The sequence below is a fragment of the Cydia pomonella genome, chromosome 12 (assembly GCF_033807575.1).
Source record: "Cydia pomonella isolate Wapato2018A chromosome 12, ilCydPomo1, whole genome shotgun sequence".
Classification (NCBI taxonomy): domain Eukaryota; kingdom Metazoa; phylum Arthropoda; class Insecta; order Lepidoptera; family Tortricidae; genus Cydia; species Cydia pomonella.
In genome coordinates, this window is record NC_084714.1 from 11339291 (window position 1) to 11360549 (window position 21259).

Sequence of the window (21259 nt, forward strand, 5' to 3'; positions counted from 1 at the left end):
CTATAAGGGTTCCTAGTTGACTACGGAACCCTAAAAATGACTATACCGAGTGGGGTCAGCAAACTATTATTTAAGCTCATAAATAATTACGATAATGTACGAAGTCGACGTGAAGCGTTGTATAACGAAAGACTGCCATAAGTAGTTCTAACATTTGCCTATAACTTTGATTAAGTACGTGTATTGATTAATACCTGAATCTCATGAACAGGACAAGTGTGAAAAGAAACGGATAAACTAGAAGTTCTGGAAAATATCAATAAAATCAAAATATTGGAACGTAACGAGTTACTGAAAACTAATATTTAGAAGTAATCTGTGGAATGACTGGTCAGCAGTAAATTGATATAAAAATATAAAATATATTAAAATATCTTCTGTTTTCATAACTAAAATAAACTAATATTTAAAAAGCGTTTTTCAATATTCTTCAATAAAAACATACGTCAAGATTGATTACCTTATGGAAGGTAGAGGCAAGGAACAAAATCTCCATATACCAAAAAGTGTCCGACAAAAAACCATAAATAGGTGGCGCTACAATACCTAGAATACTTAAGAAAAAATCTAATCATAGACAGCGCACTTCACTCCGTCAATAACGCCTAGGTTCTTAGCTACTCTAGCGCTACTCTGGAGAGATTTGGAACTATTATTTATAGCTGACAGCTGGACACTTTTGCAACAATTCTGCCTGAGGAGTTTCTGTTCCTTGCCTCTACCTTCCATAGTTTACCTTTTTTCTAATGCTAAAAAAACACAGCGCCAAGGACTACTATAGGTGTTATGGCGGACGCTGTCAAAGTAACCTTCACACTTTCGAGTAAGGTTTACATTAGCTCCCTTGACGTTTGAGTGGTGTTTGTGTTAATGACATAAAGCGTTCAAAGGGTTAAAGCTGAGGATTCTTAGATTCTAAAATAATCCAATCCGTACTTTTTGGTGAAATCCTTCATACATTTTGTTTAATTTAACATCCTGTGAAGTAATGGCGGTGGCAAGCCATCAATCATACTGCCAGCTCTATCAGTCATTATTTTTCGGTCGATGACAGACTACATCACTCTTATTTCGACCGTAAACAAAAGATGTTTGTAAATTGGGTTTTCATTCCAACAAAAAATTTTAATATTTGTTTTTAGATTGTCGTATTTTTTGTAGAATAGTTACTAGAGTAAGACCAAGATAAGTCTGCAACGATTTTGATAGTACACGCAGTGTAAGTGTTATTTATACGTCATAATTTTAAAGCAGTTTGACGTTTAAAATATTATGGGACAGTCTTACCAGTGGAGACATCATGGTTCCATTTTTATCACTTTTCACTATGCCCGTCACTTTCGCACTTACATACTTGTTAGAACGTGACAGGCATGGTGACATAGCTCCTGGCCCGCGGTCTATAACTTGATCCGTTATTGACATGACAAGACTTTTCATCTATCTCACTCGCCTTTTTGCTATTATCATAGGCGCTATTATCTACTTACACTTACACAGATCCAAACTTTCTACAGAGTATACTTTTAGAAACGACTTTTGCTTCTCAGAGCACGATTTAAAATCTTCCTCTTCGATAAGCTTCATTGAGAGTGACGGAACTGATGGGATTCTTTATATAATTTATTCAGAGCATCAATTTGGCGGTAAGTGACTATTTTCCGCCGCGTCCTACGAGCAATGAATGTAAGAATATCTTAGACATGAGTTTCTCATAAAACTGCGCTTAGAGATTACAAGGATAAATCAGCTTGTTCATTTTTAAATAAGGAAGACGGATTTTCGACGTTTCAGTTAAAATGTTCGTGTTATCCACGATGATTTGCAGATTTGTCAAATCTAACCTTTAACAATAATAATCTTATACCTTTAAACGAGCAATTCTTGTGTATATATAATGTAGATATATTTTTTTTTTGGGGATCTCGGAAACGGCTCTAACGATTTCCATGAAATTAGCTATATGGGGGTTTTCGGGGGCGAAAAATCGATCTAGCTAGGTCTTATCTCTGGGAAAACGCGCATTTTTGAGTTTTTATATGTTTTCAGAGCAAAGCTCGGTCTTCCAGATATTAACAATAGTACGAGTAAAAGCACTCTTCATCGTGAATAATACAATCTAATTTTACTTGATGAAACTTTAAAACGGTTTGTTTCGCATTCTGTAACGTCAAATTGGATCCACCTACACTGATGAGCGTTATTTGATTTGAATTAATTAATTGAAGGGCAAAACAAGTTTGATCTTTTGTTTTTTCAGTATATTTCTGTAAATTTGATTTTATGACCGCTGTGAAACAACTTAATATAATTCTCTAAAACAATATTTGAAGAAAATGAAGAACTATATTTTCAACGTCTAAACTGAGAACACAGGCGCAATGTGGGCTGAATTGGCCGAAAAGAGAAAATATATTTTATTGGAGGTGCTAGGTGAGAAACTAATGCTTACAAATCCTAGTAAAGTGTAAATGTTTGATTTTTGTATTACTTTATCTAGACACGCGGCAGTGTGCCAAGAGCAGTAGTGTTTGGCTACATACAACTTTGAAAGGGTGCATTTTTAAAATCGTTGAGAAAAAACATAGATATGGGGAGTGATTTGTCGATAAAATTCATCGTACTATACGTGGTTAACGGCTCCACTATACGTGGACAAACACATTGTATATTAAGACCCTTAAGGCTAACTAAAACCCCAAATTTCATGAATATAGCTCAACTGGTTATTAACAAACATGAAGCGCTGCGGTAAGAGTGTGCGACTTGCAATCCGGAGGTCGCGGGTTCAAACCAATGAGTTTTTCGGAACTTATGTATGAAATATCATTTGATATTTACCAGTCTCTTTTCGGTGAAGGAAAACATCGTGAGGAAACCGGACTAATCTCAACCAAGCCTATTTACCCTCTGGGTTGGAAGGTCAGATGGCAGTCGCTTTCTTATAAACTAGTGACTACGCCAAATCTTGAGATTAGTTGTCAAGCGGACCCCAGGCTCCCATGAGCCGTGGCAAAATGCCGGGACAACGCGAGGAAGAAGAAGGTTATTAACAAAACATCTAAAAATCTGGATTCGTCTCACTGACTGAATGACCTAACATCAAAAACCTAACCCACTTCCAGATGATCTAGCAAGTTGAAGTTAGGCATCCGGCTGAGTGATTACGTGGTTACGAACCTAAGATAAAGAAACAGTGTTTTTTTACAATTTGAAATATTTTGCAAAAAGACAGTTTTTATTTACACAACTATCGAAAAATAATACGAATATACAAAAAGACATGAAACAAAAAATATAGTTATGTGAACTTTAGACTGGACTAAGAAAAAAACGGGCACTTGCAGATCAAACCTGTTTATCATTTCGTATTATATAAAAGTAGGAAAATAAAGTCCTGTAGACCTGAACCTGAACGGGTGGGTTCGCTAAGTTTCCGAGAAACAAGATACCTTTTTTGGGTCCCTTACAAAAAAAAGAGTCTTTTTTTTCTGCTTTTAATATGCATTATTTAAAATATATATATACCACATTTATTGTTTCTTAAACAATCTCAATATACAAAAAACGTCGGATACATTTTTCATGATAATTTCACGTGCGACCCTAAAATGTTCATAACTTATGAGAAAAAATATTGCGGCTATTTCAACTCCGACCCTTAATTTTAATAGCCCGCATTCTTGACTTTGTGTAGGTTATGAAGAAGAGAATAACAGCGCCATGAAAATGAAAAGAATAAAACTCTAATAAATAAAAAGATTAGAATTCAAATACAATTCAAATTTAAATGTATTGCCATGGAAATTTAATTAAATATCTATACTATACATACATACTTAACGAAGTAATACAATAATATGTATGTAAATATAGGATGGTCCCGTAAACGGGGTTCTTCCAGAAATTGAATAAGTTTCTTAAATTAAGCGAAATTGATGTATGAGAACATTAATCTCGACTCTCGACGCTACGTTTATCTAATCTCAAGCTGTCGTTCCCTGCAGTAGCTAGCATTAAGTAGGTAGGTATATGATAGCTGAGATCGCATTTCTGAAGCAACAGCTGTTCAATATTTTAGGCTCATGTGTACCTTTACTAATAATTACATAACAATCACATTCCTTTTTAGTAGGGTTCCGTAGTCAACTAGGAACCCTTATAGTTTTGCCATGTCCGCCTGTTTGTCAGTCCGCCTGACCACCCGCGGCTTTGCGCCGTGCTCGTTAGTCCTAGTAAGATAAAAATGGGCATGGATATAAATTAGTTACGCCGATAAAGTCATACAATAAAAACTAGACTTTTTTTAGGCTAGGTTCTCTATAAAAATAGTCAGGATGATTTTTTTCGTATCAACTCTAGCGTGGGGTGTCGTTGGATACGACGAAGACAAGGAATTTCCGATAGGTACTGTATTGCAAGAGGTATAACCGCTTTCCAAATTATGTCAAAACATTTCTTTATCTTGTCCTCCAAGGGTGCTGCTTCATTTAACAATTGTGTTTTTAGTTTATTCCAAAGCACTATCCACGAGAAAGTACGTTTTCTTTCCGACATATTTCGAGCTCCCGCTGGTTCCTGTTCTCTTTCTGTATGGGAACCACCTTCTATTGATGAACTTCTATCAGTCACTTAGAGAATATGAGCATTACATTCTAATTCTCGGTTTCCTGTCTTCTTCCCTTTTTTGATTTTTTCCTTCCTTTCTTTCGCTGTCTGAGCATACGATTGGGGCGTATTTGGTGCTGTATCTGATGTACGTAGAACTCCTAGTTGAAGTTCTTCAGATTCAGGAATCGGGAAGTTACTTTCAACGCTTCTTGCAGGAGGAGGCGAGGGAGGAACGTATAAGGTTAGTACTCTTTTGTATGAGCAATTAAACTCGGACATCAGGTCACGAATTTTTCTTTCTCGCACATATATTGGAAATTTTTTCGCTTTTATGTGCGATCTTCTCGCAGTTTTCGTGATTTTTCCCACATTTTGGACAAATGGCCGATTGGCCGGGCACAGTCACGCCATATGACCAAATTTCTAGCAGCGGGAACACTGTGTTACTAGGTATCTATAAGACTCAATTTTCAATTTTGCACCAAATAAATAAACATGCGGTGGCAGTGACGCCCCTTCAAAACAAAACCTTGTTGCTTCACTGTTCTCCCATTTACCGGATTCTGTTCTACGCTTGAGTCGTTTAACGCTAAGAATAATAGCAGAGTTGCAGCTTAAACTTACAAAAATTTCGTCTTCAGCGTATTCGCGATCAATATCCCGTATTACACTGGATGGCTGGTTCATTTCTAATGTTTTTTTGGCATTTTAATTCACCTTCGTTGAATATCTTGGAATTTATGAGTGCTTCTGCATATTCCTCTATCGAGAACTGGATTAACACTTTGTACATATTTTATTTGCTAACGCCCTTTATTTTTTCCGCTTTTAACGTTTTTGCAAGCTTAAATTGTTTAGGCAGTATTTCCGTTCCCGTCATGCTAACTTCGAATTTCTTTTCTGGTACCCTCGTGGAGTCGTCACCATCTGAATTTGCGACTCGAGCAAGCAGTTTTCCACGTCTACCTGCCTGTATCCATAATTCTTCTGAGTCTGCACCCCTACTTCTTTTCTCTGCTCTGTTCATTTCCTCTTGGTTGGTAAAACTCGTAACTTGATCATGTTCAGTCATCTCCATGTCATTCAACCTTTCATTACTCTTACTACTTGTCATTCTGTTCTCGTGATTTGGTAAGCTGGTAGATTCATTTAACTTGTATAATAATAGGTATAAGATTATATTAACCGAGTTAACACATTTGGGGTTCGCACAGGCACCTATGTTTGTCTGTTGATAGAGTCAGTCAGTAGGTAGCTCTTCAGTTAAGAGGAATGGGGGCGACCGGTTCTCCATACAAATGCAGTCCCCATTTTTCTCCCTGGTAATTGATATTATGCAAAATGATATTACCCAGGGAGGAAAATAGGGACTACGTTTGTATGGAGAAGCGGTCGTCCACGGAGTCTTGGAGTATAAACACGTCTAATGCATATGAAAATATGTTGTTTATAGTGGCACACCATACTTTGTCACCGCGCAGTTGGTGCAATAAGTACTGTTAATAGTACAAGTATTTATGTCACGGGCATAATATAACCAATTTATTACCTATAAGAACTCCAGAAATCTCTAAACTTTTTTGGAATTATTTAAAAATTTACAAGAATGTCGGGTGAACGTGTAACTGAACATACTTGTATAAAAAATGGTGGTTTATTCTATTTAACAATATTTTGTTTTTGTTTCAGATAAACTTATAAACGAACTGACAATGTGCAGTAAAAAAAGTTAAACCAGTGCCAAATAGTGATTTATGCTAGCACGCTAGCAAATGAGTGATACGTTACATCGCGTAGTGAAGTGAGATAGTGGCGATGAGTTTCCTGACGTCACTGGGCCAATACGTGGCGGGCGTGGCGGACAGCGTGGCCGGGCTGGCGTTGTCGCCGCGCCGCGCGCCGCCATCGCGCCACCGCTCCGCCGAGGAGACGGCCCAGCCGCCGCCGCAGCCTTCCACGGCTACCATGAGGGGTAAGTCCCATTCCTGATATAACTGGGCTAGTATATTGTGGAACTGGAATTGTCGCTGCGCCGCGTGACGTCCTCGTATTACGGCTACTCTGAAGAGACGACGCAGCTGCCACCCTCCACTCCGTCGCCGGCACTTGTGCACAAATTGCAACATGTGTTTTTGCGTGATCTTCCATTTTATGTGAGTTTAAAATAAATATAGGAAAGTTAGATATTCTAGATTCAAAAAATAAGAAAGGCAGAAACATAAGTCGGTGACAAAAGTTACTATCCCAGTGCCCCGAACTAACTTCTGTATATACTTACATATACTTTATATTTGCAAAGAAATCGGTTATCGGAAAGTTATGTATAAGTAAATCAGTTTATATTATTCCAAAGTGTTTTGTTTGCGAAGTCACAATGACGAGCTTCTGAAACTTTACACAAAGATGAGCCGAAAGGGACTACTCATTTCGACTTGACTTGCCCTACTCAACTCGACAGTTTGAATTATTCTGTCCACAGGATAAAGTTATTCTCGAGTGTTAATTGTATGATAACAAGCAACTGTAAGTTCTGAAAGTTCAACTAGATTTAAATGATTATAAATGAGTATGTCATAATACATTTGAATAATTATATGTATGCTAAGAATGTGTTTAATCTTCGAAGCTATCTTAGCTGCGAGATAGAATATTTCCCTAGCTGCTGCGTAGCAAGTGGCAACAATAAATCTGTCTTAAGGGGCCTACTCATTACCAGTTCGCTTCGCCGGACGATATCGGCCTGTCAGTTATTGTCAGCTTTTGCGAAAGAAAAGACGAGTGAATTGATCTGTTTATGTTGGCAAAAGGTTCGCAACTATCACGAGTCAATGCACACACTATTGTTATATTCTAGATTATATATCATGCATCAATGTTTTTACATATATATAATTTTATAAATATTATGTAATTATTACTAATAAAGTGACTGCATGCAGGTAGGTATGTACTTTATTGAGTTAAGGTATGAAGTAGATTATTGTAAAGTAAGGAGTATGTTTCTATAGGTAGGTATAGGTACGAGTACGTAACTGCAAAACAAAGTCACATTATAATTTTTACAGTACATATGGTGCTACTTTACCGCACTAGTGCGAAAATTAGCATATTACGTTACTATGTCGAACATTTAAATGGCCATATGTACTGTAAAATGTTGTACGATACATGTGCGAATAGGTAATTCGCAACTCGTGTCGCTTTAAAATACTCCCTTCGGTCGTGTTTTAATTTATCGGCACTCGTTTCGAATTTCCTATTTTTCGCACTTGTATCGTAATGTACTATTACGCCGTTTATTTATTTATTCAATTTAGTTCACGAGGTTCTCACTTCTGAGTATTCTGACAGATTTGATAGTAAGTTTCTGATTGTCAACACCTTATCCATAACGAATGATGCAATTTGCGGACCCGAGTGTTTATTTCAAATGGCATTCCTGGGCCTTCTAGCCAAAACAAATAAATATGGGTCGGTACTACTGTTTTTCTCAAAAATTGGCTTAGCAATAAAAATCTAAGATTATCATCATTGAACACATCTTATAAAGTATTTACAGTACATATGGGGCTACTTTATAGCACTAGTGCGAGAAGTAGCATATTATGTTACTGTGTCGAACATTTAAAGGGCCATATGTACTGTAAAACGTTGTACGATACATGTGCGAATAGGTAATTCGCAACTCGTGTCGATTTAAAACACTCCCTTCGGTCGTGTTTTAATTTATCGCCACTCGTTTCGAATTTCCTATTTTTCGCACTTGTATCGTAATGTACTATTTCGTATGATTTCGTAAGTTTCATATGATCGGGATCCTACCTTTTCGTTTTCCTGAAAACATATAATTCGTTGCTGAAGTTAGCTCTGTCAGCGTCAGTCAAATTAGAACTCAGATAAATATTACTTGAGATAAGTAATTTCCGTTGAATTCATGAAAGTTATTTGCATTTATTTTGCATCAAATAAATTCATTTACAATTGACCCCCTTTAAAAATATGCAAGGGTATTTTTCTGCCTATAACCACTTACGGCCCGACTCGAAGAATGAAATACGATAACGATAAGTTCTGGTTTAGATAGGTTCTAATTTTTAGATATCGTTTGTATGTCATTTAATTGACAGAAGCAACTCGATTCGGGCAACCAATGTCATTTTGACGATAGAAATATCGTAGATAGATCTTATTGGGATCACAACGGAATCGAAATAAACGTCAATTTTGACATCTCGTTTAGTTATCGATCTTTTAAAGATCTTTCCAAGATCTTAAACGTGTTTTAATCATTTTTCGAATCGGGCCGTTAGACAATTTGGCTTATTTAGGCTATAAAAACCTACTTTTTATAAGGGTGTTTCAACTTTTTTTAAAGTTTGGACCGCGACTAATAAACGTACTTGGCATGCAACATCGCAATTACAAGCAATGTTTTTAACTTTTTAATTTTTGGCTGATAACTTAGCAGATCAACCTAGCCTATCATTTGTGAGAAAAATATTTTGATGTGTAGGTTTTCCCCGAGTGGTGCCAACGGAGGGCGCGTCGGCTCTGAGCACGCGGCGCCGCACGCTGGACTGCCTGGCCCCAGCGGCGCCGGTCCGCCGAGGCGGGTCGCTGCGCGTGCCTCGCCAACCGCCGCCACCAGAGAAGCCCACCATGGCCTTCTGCAAGAGGCGGCTCTCGTGGCCTGAAGTAGATAACTCGGTGAATTCCGGGTAAGTTGCGTGCACTTGCTCTTCTTTTCTGACCTTAACATTACGTTCATGTTTCTTGGTCGCAGGGAGATTGCCTAGCAATTATATCAACATGTAGCTACGCAGGTTTATCGGAATACCCGCAGTTGTTCTTAGGGTAAAGGCACCAGTAGTCAGCCTTATAACGCATTTTTAAAGTTTGTACTCTCGACGTTTCTACAGGATTAGTCGGATAAATAAACGCATAACATGGTTAGATCAATTGTTTATTATAGTTTTAAAACAAAGTATGTCAAAAAATAACAATCCTCTTTATAATATCTATAATTAAGATTAAACAAAAAATGGCACTTTTCTCCAGTAGTCAGCCTCTAAAATCCAGTAAGCAGCCTTTGTGTACCCAGTACTCAGCCTTTATAAACTATTAATAACAATGAAATAAAAAACACTATTATTTGTATTAAAGTTAACGATATTATAATATTTATCATTCCTAGGTAGGAAGCTAGAGTATAGGTAGGTACCTATACTCTTATAAGTACAATTCTCATGCCACGAAATTTGTAGGCCATAGGTGCTTAAAATTATTCTTGCAAACTAATAAACACTGTATTTATCTTCTTATTTTTTATTAATGAATCTGTTTATTTAATAGAATTCATTATTTTTAAAAACGGTTTAAATGCTGGTGAAACCAGTGCAGGGGCCCGTTAGATATTGGAATATTTCTCAACAAAAGTATGTATACACTTTTGAACCTTATTTAAATGAGTTAAAGTTCATAATATTTGGCAGCGACGTACCAAGGAAGATAATGGCTGAGTACTGGATCCGTGAAACCCAGTGGTCAGCCGCATTAAAACGTTATTTCAAATGCGGCTGACTACTGGGTTTTACTTTAAATTGACTGAGACATGCCTAACTAAATTTGAAAATGTAAATGTAACGGTCCTAACGGTCGTATTGGATCGAAAATAAAAGAAATAACTAATAACCCAAAGGTCAGCCGCGGGAGGCTGAGCACTGGATTTTTTGTAAAAAAGTGGTATCCAGTGGTCAACCTCCTCAATTTATAAGTTAAATATTGATATTTCTATTTGAATATAACGCAATTTAATAGATAAACTAACCAATAAACCCATCATTAACAAAAAACAGTAACTTTTTATATTAAAACATATTTTTTCTCACGCGTTAAAAGAACACCACGTGCAGTAAAAAATATGGCGGACATGACATTCTAGCTCTCGTCAACAAACATCACCTTTATGAACGAGTATATTTCTTCTCCCCGATACCTCACCGCACCTGCCGCGTTACGTATTAACGAATAAGGAATCAGAGCTCCTATTTGACTACTCGCGATTTGTTTAATCGAATATACCAGATATTTATGACCAATAAACGACTTAAAAGGCTGACTACTGGTCCCTGGCTGGCCACTGGTGCTGTTACCCTATTATTCATGTCAGCTTTAGGGTAGGTATGATGTTTCAACAGACTAAAAACGTAAGGAATCATAGATATAAACTAGAGATAAGCCCTTGCATACGAATTGCCATTGCGGCCTTGAAGTAGAACCTCGTGAGCACCGCCCATATCCCGCCTACCAAGCGCTCGAAGCGATAACTTTGTACGGGCGTACATACAAGGCTAACGCAACGCGGGTTACGTTTAAGGGCGTCACAGACGGAGCAGTAATATTGTATTTCTTGTATTAAAATGTACGAGTATTAATGTGACAATGTAGAAAAATATGAAACAGCATGAGCCCGTGTCCGTGGCTAGTGACGAACCACTGGTTAAAATGCATAATATGGATTTATGGAGTTTTATACTTTAACCTAAGTTTTATACATGATAAGAATAAATATATACCCAAGTCAACGAATAAAACAATAACAAACCCGTGTTCTTGTTATTTTGAATGTTTTTAATCATTATGTAAAAGAAACGGGAAATAACTCTATAAGACAGGTAATACTTTAATTTCGGTAATTATATACGGTAGGTAATCATATTAAGTACATATATTTATCCATATATAATGTAAATAACGCACAATGCATTTCTACTTCATAATAACTCACAAATACGACGAAAGAAATGACGTTCTTACAAGGTTAATGCATAAGCGTCATGACGTACGAGCGAACATCGGTTGCGCGTGAGAATGAAATAAAATTATCCTTCAAAATTTGTTTCAAGCAATAAATAAACGTAATTGGAAATGACTTACCGATGATATGAGATCCCATCTTTCTTCTCACACTTTTTATAATGGTTTTTTCAACCTTTTACAACGCAATTAGGCATTTTTGTGTTATGCTGCGTGACATCTTTTCACTGCGCAATTCGTCACACGACTGAGCGCAGCGGTGTAACTAAATGCGGTTTTGACACCCATGTATCGGCCCCATTCGTAGTGCTCATAAGGCCGTTTACGATGTAATATATTGGAATATCTAAAACTTAAGGACAATTCATGTCAATGTTCATTGAGAATAATGTCCGTTAACACAGAATTATTTTTATTAGTGGTTATCCTGTCGTACCTACACAGTAAGGTCATTAAGTATATGATTGTTTATAGTTACTGGTATCTATTATATATATTATCATCAATATATATCAATAATACACGAGGTACGAAAATGATTTATTTTCGTCCGATAAGGAAACTTATTATTTAACACTGGCAATTGCGGAAGCAATAAATTAATTTCGGACGTTGACGGTAAAACAAAGGTTATCAAGATAAATAACAGTATCGGGAAGTTGCAGAGCCAAAGGATATTAACGTGTTCTGAGGGAAGGGAATTGCAAATAAGCGCCAAGTCCTTGCGGCCGCGGCACAGATTATGTAATACTAGTTGATACGCCACTCGTAGAAAACACATTGTGGCGAGCTGCTGGGGTTAGGTTAGAATTTAGCGGTTCGACATACCTGAGGGAATCTGGGATTTTTCTCGGTTACGTAGCTTCTGGCTTGCCATGGCTGGTGGTAAAGGGAGCTGTGTTTTAAGGAATGTATATCGAGTTTGCTGTGTGTTTGAATACTTTGAATGTGATGCGGAAGGACAAAAGTTGTGTGATGTGACGCGAAAGGTATTAGGAATGAATGTGGAAGGATGCAAAGAGGAAAGGAAAACTAAGTAAAAGGAGGATAGACTACATGAGAGATGATATATATGAAAAAAAAGTAGGTGAATTATGAGATGACGAACGACAGAGATGTATGGAGGAAAAAGACATGCATCGCCGAACTCGAATGATGAGAATAGGGCAAACGAATTATGATTCTCCTTTAGCTTTGATACTTTTGATCCACAAACGCAAACGTTGGTGAAAATTACCAAAAAAATGTCGCAGTAAAAATATTACTGACGTTTTTTAAACAAACCTGTAATATACAATTAGGTAAATAAAATGTACAAATCCATCTACGACAATAACAATAGGGTTGTTTCCAATTTTTTGAAACGCTCGTATTACGTTCTATATTAACTAAAAGTTGCCCTAAAATTCAACTTTATACTAAAAACGGCTTTAAATATGTTAAATGAACAAAATATATTTTGACGGATGCTTTCGCGCCAAAAACGCTCTTTGAAAATTGAGTGACGTCACAGTTTACGGTTTGACACATAACTACATACACACGTAGAAGATACGAGCTGTCAAACGACATTTGTCATTTGTTGTCTATCGCCTAACTGCCAACAGTGTCAATCCGCGAGTTGTGACGTCATCAAAATCTTAAAAGACGTTTCGAGTTTGGTCACGTGACGTGTGCCAAAAGATATTTTAAATTCAATATTTACTAAAATATGGTCATTACAGATCCCCTAAAAGTAGTTTAACATGTTCTTATAATCCAAAAGAATTTATTGGGATACAATTCTGCCCTAAGATTTGTAGGTGGAAACAACCCTATTCATGCGGATGCAATATAAAAATATAAGTAATCTCTATTTGCTATTACTGCTATTAGCTTTATCTCCAATACCATTATTTAATCTACATATGGATGTGGGCCCGGGACTCTGTATCAAGCCGCTCCTGTTCAGCTACCACCGGCGTTAAATATATCCACGCGACCACGCATTCCCCTTGAGCACTGATTTCCTACTCGTACTACCACTATATTCTCAATTTAATCTGGGTTAATTAACCAAAAGTCGCTCGTAACACGATTTATAATTTAAGTAAGGATGTATGACAACATTGTTGTAAGTAGGATTATCACTACCAGATACAAATATATTTATTCCGCCTACTCTACCTATCCCTACCGGGATATCCCCCCCCCCCCCCCCCCCCCCCAGTGGGGCTATATGGAATATTGTTGCATCTGTTTCTACTAGTAGGGATACTTTTCCATCTATCCTGAGTATTTGTATTGTAAGCATACCAATGACAGCAGTCATTTTGACTGCCCAAAGTTGCCATCGTAAGCGCACTTGTTCCATTAGGGAAAAGGAAATGTGCGGTCACGGTGTGAGGGCCTACTATGCCTTCATACTGCATTATTTATATTTTAGAGAAAACTAAACCACGCAGCTATCTCATGGGAGCATTTTCCTGAACTTCTGTCCATTTATTAAGAACTTTTTTTTACTTTGAACTTATAATGGTAATTTCCGATGGAAGTATTTTCATTTTCATGTTATGTACAACCTTTGGCTGTTAAACGGTGCCAAAATGTCTGTGTCATATTTGTTCAGTACCAAATAAGTTTAAAAGTCCCGTCCCATTTCTGAAAAAGGTTAAAATCCCTCGTGTGTCATGAACTCATGAATCGTGAATATCCTGAAGACTGGTAAGTCTAGAGGTACGCGTAGGTAACACGAACCTAGCAATCTCGTCAACGCTTGGCTTAAATTAACTTTATTTAATTCAGACCTGAGCATTTCGTAATGGGCATCAATAAACAAAGTCGGTGAAATAACAGGCGGCCTCCCGTCTACGTAGATGACTCGATTTATCAACGGGGGTTTCATTTGGCCGAATAGAATATTTGATTAAAGTCGGGCTCGATTGCAACTTTTATGCCATTTTATATCTGGGTAGCGTTACCTTAGCAATTCTTGTGTTGATGAAGTAATTTCCGGTCCATTATTACAAGTTACGCAGAAATATATATACATGTTATTTTTCCGTATTGACAAGAGGTATCAAAGACCGTGAATGAAATTACTATTGCGGTTGGCATTACTAGCTGTTTGTACCCAGTCAATACTTTCAGAGCCTATACTTTGGAAGCCCCGATGACTTGTTCTTCGATACATCAACTGTCGAGCCTGAATAGCTATTAAGTACCTTGGATATTAATTTGTGACATAACCGATGTATGATTTCGATTAGTTATGACTTTTTTATGGCATATGATTAAATAAATAAATAGATCACTAGCTATATGCATGGTATCTTATTCGAGAATTTGTGTGTTTTGTGTTTAGCGTGATTGTATCTATGCGGAATCGCATATCGTAATTTCACCCCTGAAACAGTCACGGTGTTCGTTGAGCAAACGACCGAAGATATACTTACTCGTACCTAGGTAAAGGTGTTCGGTCACTTCCTCCACGGGACAGGGTGATTGCCTCGTCGTATAGGTACTCCTAATAGGAGCAATTAAGGATTGCGAGGCCCATCTCCTGCACAAGGGGAATTCAATTTGTTAGGGCTTGATACAGTTTGTTTATTACTCACGTTGATAACATTCAACAAACCCTGACCACACAACCTTTCGAAGGTTGTGTGGTCAGGGTTTCGATTTCTGAAGATTTCGCCTAGAAACTAAATAGACATAGTAAGTTTCTTGCACCATAAAAGAAAAAATAATAACAGTTTTACAATGCACATAAAGGAGTAGTGTTTTAAGTAAGAACTGACTTCACGATACAGTTTGTAAGGCCAGAATTTTAAGGTCTTCATAAGTATTTACAATTAACCGAATGTAGCATGCCAACGATAGATGCTTGTACACGACACGTGCGCAGAAATTACTAGATATAATTTCACAAAGTTTGTTATGTTTCTCTTAGACAGATTCTCATTTTGATTTTGTTAGGAGTTTCTTTTCTTTGGTGAATTACGGCACAACGCAAAATAATTATTATACTGTCTTAAAGGCGAATACGCCAATATTCATCATACAAATGAACCATTTTGTTCGAACTATTTAATGTTGTCGTCATATTGCTCATAAATAGGTACTCAGCAAACCTTAAAAAACTACGCCACAATCTTAAGTGTGCTAATATTTTTATTTTATTTATACGTATAATTTTTGTTATTTTAATTTCTTCTGTGATTGATATATATTGTTACTCCATTAAAAAAGGAAACTGCATCAAAAATAATATTTAATTTTTGTTAATTACAATATTACAATATTATGTTATAGCATGAAGTTTTTTTGTTTATTTTTAAACCGCTCTTCTGAAAATAGAAATCATTTTTTTTTAAATACTGCGTTATTTTAGATAAGCAGCGATATATTCCTCCCATTAATCACATAAAATATAACGGGTTCCCTTTGTTACTCGTACCCCCAAGTCGTTATACCAGTAATAGTAGCTGCATTTTTGTTCTCACCATTCATCACTGGAAACGAGTGAGAAAAACAATGCATTAGTTACCATCATACTGAATTATTGAGCATTTGTATCTCAGTAGTTAGATACGACTGGTAAAGATTAGACAGACAAATGAATTCGCAATAGTTACACATAATTATGTTATATCGCAGCTTACGATAAGGTTATTAAATACTATTGAAGAAGACCTAAGCATGCAGTTTTAGTATGATTAAACAAAACAACTCACTGGCTAATATAGGTCATCAAGCGACCTGTTGCTCTGTACACCGTGCTCGCAACCCTTATGATGCCCGGTTGCCCGCCCCTTGCCCCCCACTCTCTTTTATAACGTACTCTATACTCAGATACACTAGATTATATATGTACTACAATAAGTAAGATTGTAGGGCTCATCTATTTGACATCTACTTACTGTACATGGATGCAAACAATCAACTTGAAACTATTAATAAACCAAGTGTTCTATCGACGGGAGAAAATTAAATAGTCCCTTGAGCTGTCAACACTGTCCCTGTGTAACCCTCTAAAGGGTTGGCAGAGCGCTTTTAATACTCCTTGGATTAAGCTTTCATAGGCTACGGTGACTGCATACCTGAAGGATCTCAAGCAAACCAATTGAGCACGAATAAATAGTCTGGCTAACAAATATGAATTTTAGTATTATGGTTAACAGAAAATAACTGCTAAGAATAGCGGTTTCAGTAGTAATGTGCGAGCTCGCAATTAATTAATAGCACAATAAGTATTTTCTCGCTTGCTCTGTCTATGTATCTATTATCATGTCGTACTCGTAAGTATACATACGTCGAAAACGAAACACTGCAGGAATATGTTTCAGTAAAGGAACGTTCTGTAGTCCGTGAGAGCGAAGAGTTATGACCAATGGGTCCGGAAGTGTGTCCGGCTAACGAGCTATGGGATTGGAATTCGAAGCATCTTCTTTATGAGTTAGGTGTTTATAGGTACTGCAAATAAGTGGCGCGTAGGTGTAAGGTATAGATATATTTAACGACCGCTTTTCTAGATATTATTATACCTATTTGCAAATTGGAATTTTAATACTCTAAGTAGGTATTACAATCGTAATTGCTGATGTATATCTACAGTTAACAGCGTCAAATAAAGATAGTGACGGCTAAAGTGGCCGAATATATCGTATCACACCTTTGTTACCACAGAAATAGTTTATTTTTTACTTATTCTTGACCATGGATACAAGTCCTTCAGTCGTATTCATAAACCACAGAAATAGAGATGTATGCAGTGTTGCTAGGTGAGCGGAAGAGAATTATTGTATTTGAGTGTCAAAATTAGCCTATCGAAAAGGAACTACCCCTAAAAATTCTTGCAAAATAAGCTTACATGTCTAATAACTAAATAAAACGCAATTTTCGTCTAAATTGCGCAAAAATTAGTTTTATATTTGTGTATTTCTGTGTCTGTATATAAATCCAAACGGTTTAAGTACATTAAATTTTTGACTTAAACCAAGCAGCCGATCACCCAAAAGGAGCTAATTGTAGCTTCAGAGTGGAAGTGTCATATTTTGCTTCAAATAGTCTTTTTTGGTGGAATCATCCAAGGGCTGAAATTATCGTCCTACTGCGTACGATAATGCTCTTTGGAAAGTACATCGTATGGAAGCCCAAATTATAGTACATGTATGATAATTATCGTACGCCAGGCAACACTGGATGTATGTGTCCCGGTATATTTCGCCACTTTGACCGTCACTATCTGAAATCTCAGTGAAAGTCTAAAACCCTACAATTACCTACGTAATTGTAGTATAGATACTGGTAGTGCAGTTGACAATAGTAGTTTGTGACTGCTACATAATAAAAGGCATTAAAATACACGAGTGTGGGTTTAAGAAACGAACGAAAAAAAAAACGAGTTTCTTAATAGGATCACACGAGTGTTTTAATGCCTAATTATGTACAGTTACATAAACTATTTTATCTACACACATATTATAAACTTTCTATGATATATTCACTAACTCAAATTACAGGGCATCGTTGCTTTCTTGGCGGAACTCGCGGATATGTGGTGGCGTCACCGAAATATTTTTATCGCTCATTTTACGCGAAATTTTTGCAATAGTTACTTTAAAAACAACAAAACATAATCATTTTATACTTAAAACGAATTAAAAGATCAACTGTACGTCAAATGGCGGCAAATGAAAACTGTTTTTCACGCATGTCACGCATTCGTAGTTTTTTTTTTAAATTCAGAGACAAACTAGAGTTGGGGGCCTATTTCCGTATCATTCGATACAAACTAACATGCGAAAGTCAAAATTGTATGCAATAGACATTTCATTTCGAACAAAAAGGCATCTCGACTGATATTAGAATAGAGGTCAAATGGAATTGCTTTTTTTTCAGAGATGTTCCAAATTTGAAGTCATAACCAAATAGATTTTGATGTATAGTTTGTCAAAGGGCTATCTCATTTCAAACATAGACAGAGGGAGTCATACTATCTTTGTCTTACACTAGTACTAGCATCCAAAAGAAAAGGATGAGTATAGTTTTTTTTGTTCTTATTTACTGACAAATTGGTTTGACCAACTATAGTTATGAAGCACAATATCATCACAGATAAGAAATTTGTTGTAACAAAACAGTTTATCGTAATGTTGGCCATTATTTACGGATTTTGAAGGCATCATAGAGGGTTTATGATATGTGTGTAGATAATAATATTTTATGCAACCGTTGTTTAAGAGAGGTCAAAAAAGGCGAGTGGCGTTAGTAACAATTTGAGGCGAAGCCACGAGTATTTTTTGACTCGGTTAAACAACGTTGCATACAATACTTTTTCTACGACCAAGCACTTACTTTGAAATAAAATTGTAAATTTAACAAATATTTTTCATGTCATTTATTGCGATTTTGAAGGCAGCAAATTTTTAGTGACTTCTTGGGCCATCACTGATATTTCTTCAGGCGTAGACACTGTTTTCGATTTCATCCATTTTAACTTGAAAGACACTGTTTTCTAACACAAAACTTAAGTTTTTATTCGACAACCACAATAACCACATTCAAGAAGTAGCAAAGAACGGAGGGTACGGGCGGGAAAATGAATGAATGAAATTAAAAAAAATTGTCTATGGTTCACTTATTTGTCAGAGATGACATTTAAAATAAGGTTGGCAACAATGTATTTCATACAATATTTTTTAAGTGGTCACTACAGGGAGCGTGCATGAACTGTAGGAGGCAGCACAGGAGCCGTCAGATTTTTGGCGCGAGGCGTAAATTTGATGTTTATTGTTCCAATTCAGGCCACAAGATGGCAGAGCGTTGGAACGCGCACGGTCCCTACACGAAGTATCGAAAAGTGCCAAAAAGATACTGCATGTATGCAAAAATGCGTTTTTGGGGAATAGACTAAAGACTTGTCTTGACAACTATAACGTAGGGCTTTAAAGATGTGTGCACGACCCTTTAAATGACAAATAAAAGAACGGGAGTAGAAAAAATCAGTTACACCCGGTGAACACTATAAGTCTACTTATGCAAACCTACCTATCGATCTTCGTGAGCAACGAAAAAATTTCCCCGGCACTCTAAACAAGCTTCAGAAGATGCATATTTCAGGTTTTTGTCATGCTATGAATTTACCAAGCTGTCCTAAAGAAATTTGCGACATTTAAATCACAATGTTAATTGAATATTGAGCGGGATAGCCAACATTCGGAAGGAAAACGCTTTTCCGTTAACGAAACAAGACGAGGTGGAGCTGAGGCCTGAGCTTTCATACTCATTGGGGATATATTTGTAATTTATTTTATCGCCGATTGTAAGGAGTCGGTTTTTATCGAGTCTAAAAAGAGTCTAGGCACGGACATATGTTTTACTTTTTAGGGAATAGGTAGGGTTCGTGTGTGAATGTGAGAATATTTAGTTACAAACGTAGTTTAGGTGTACAATGTTTAGATCAGCAATCTGATTCCATGTATGTACTTAGTAATCTGATTCGATGTATGTACTTACGTTGTGCGTATATGTGTATTTAAATGATATTAAATGTAAAGTGTTGCTAAGATTAATAATGATAAAACTATTACGTTTTGGAAACTTCGCAACTGATTTTACTTCAAAGTTATCGGATCTTGTCGTACAAAGTCTTTAACTATAAAACTTACTTCTACAAGCTTAAACTCAGATGTTATTTATTTATCTATATATCTGAGAACACAAAGGCCGAATAAAGTTCTTCAGATTTCTATACACGAGAATATTTTATTTGGGTTTTAGTTTTGAAGGAGGAAACAGTAGAGAACGAATTCCGAAGTGTCATTAATAGTTACGTGTTTTCTTTTTAGGATAGTAGGCCATTACAACAGGTCCTAGAGCGACCAGTCGCATATCGGAGCGGCCATGGTTTTCAACATATCGGAACATGCACCCTAACACTTTGACAATAGAGGCGTGTTCACATATTTGTGAGCACCTTGGGCGCTCCGATATATCTGATAGCGTCTGTATTATATGCCATATGTCGCCCGGCTATTTGCTGAACGGTTATTACACGGCTACATTAATGTGTGGGTCATTAAGTTAATATGCGTTTTGTTGTGGGACATAACTTAGAAATGTGAGTCACTGTTATTGTATTTGTGGAGGTCATTAAGCCTATAAACCTATTAAAAAAAACCTAAAAATTTGAATGACGAAAGAGACGTAAATATTTAAACTGTAAGTATGTCATGGTTGTTTTATATTAAGTAATTGCTTTATTTTAAAAGAATAAATATACGCTTACATTTCGTTTACGAAGCGTGAAAAATTTAAACGTCGGTCTGTACAACTGCGTACGCTACCGATACAGGCACAACAATACAAATCTTAAACAACTTATGTACTCTGACTACCACTCAGTATATCCATGCTGTAACCTTTCACGTGGTGATAAATAATCGGTTGGAAACTAGCGAACCGGAGCTACCAGTTACTCAGCGCACATTGCGAATCCCTTCGTATTGATTGCCACATCCGGGAGTCCTTAGCTGGGAAATAGCGAAAACCTCGTCCCGGTAAAGTAAATATTTATAGAAATGCACAGCTTTACTAGCATGTATAAACTATATATTTAACATAGCATTATTTGATACTGAAATATGTAGTTAGTAATAACGAATATGTCGACAGTAACAATTATGATATTTTCAAAATGGATGTAAATTGTAAATATAAATAACTGTTTTTTTTTTATACATACTTGTATTTAACTTATATATGAGACGTTGGCAGTTAATAATAAATCATAATATAATTATTATTAATAAAACAAGTGCCAATTTCTCTAGTTACATATAAGTTACCG

General features: G+C 36.5%; 1 protein-coding gene and 1 long non-coding RNA gene across 2 annotated transcripts in view; one reads left to right on the plus strand and one right to left on the minus strand.

The window, feature by feature from the left end:
- LOC133523578 (BAI1-associated protein 3) overlaps positions 1–21259 on the plus strand; it is a 159678-nt gene that overhangs the window by 20247 nt on the left and 118172 nt on the right. Inside the window, exons 3-4 of the mRNA XM_061859243.1 lie at positions 6301–6583; positions 9125–9329. Of these exons, the coding sequence (XP_061715227.1) occupies positions 6427–6583; positions 9125–9329 (362 nt within the window). The 5' untranslated portion in view covers positions 6301–6426. The remainder of the gene's footprint in view (positions 1–6300; positions 6584–9124; positions 9330–21259) is intronic.
- On the minus strand, positions 9041–11789 carry LOC133523579 (uncharacterized). The gene is made up of 2 exons (XR_009800247.1): positions 10764–11789; positions 9041–9459 (listed from the first exon to the last, which is right to left on the minus strand). It is a non-coding gene; the product is annotated as an uncharacterized LOC133523579 (long non-coding RNA).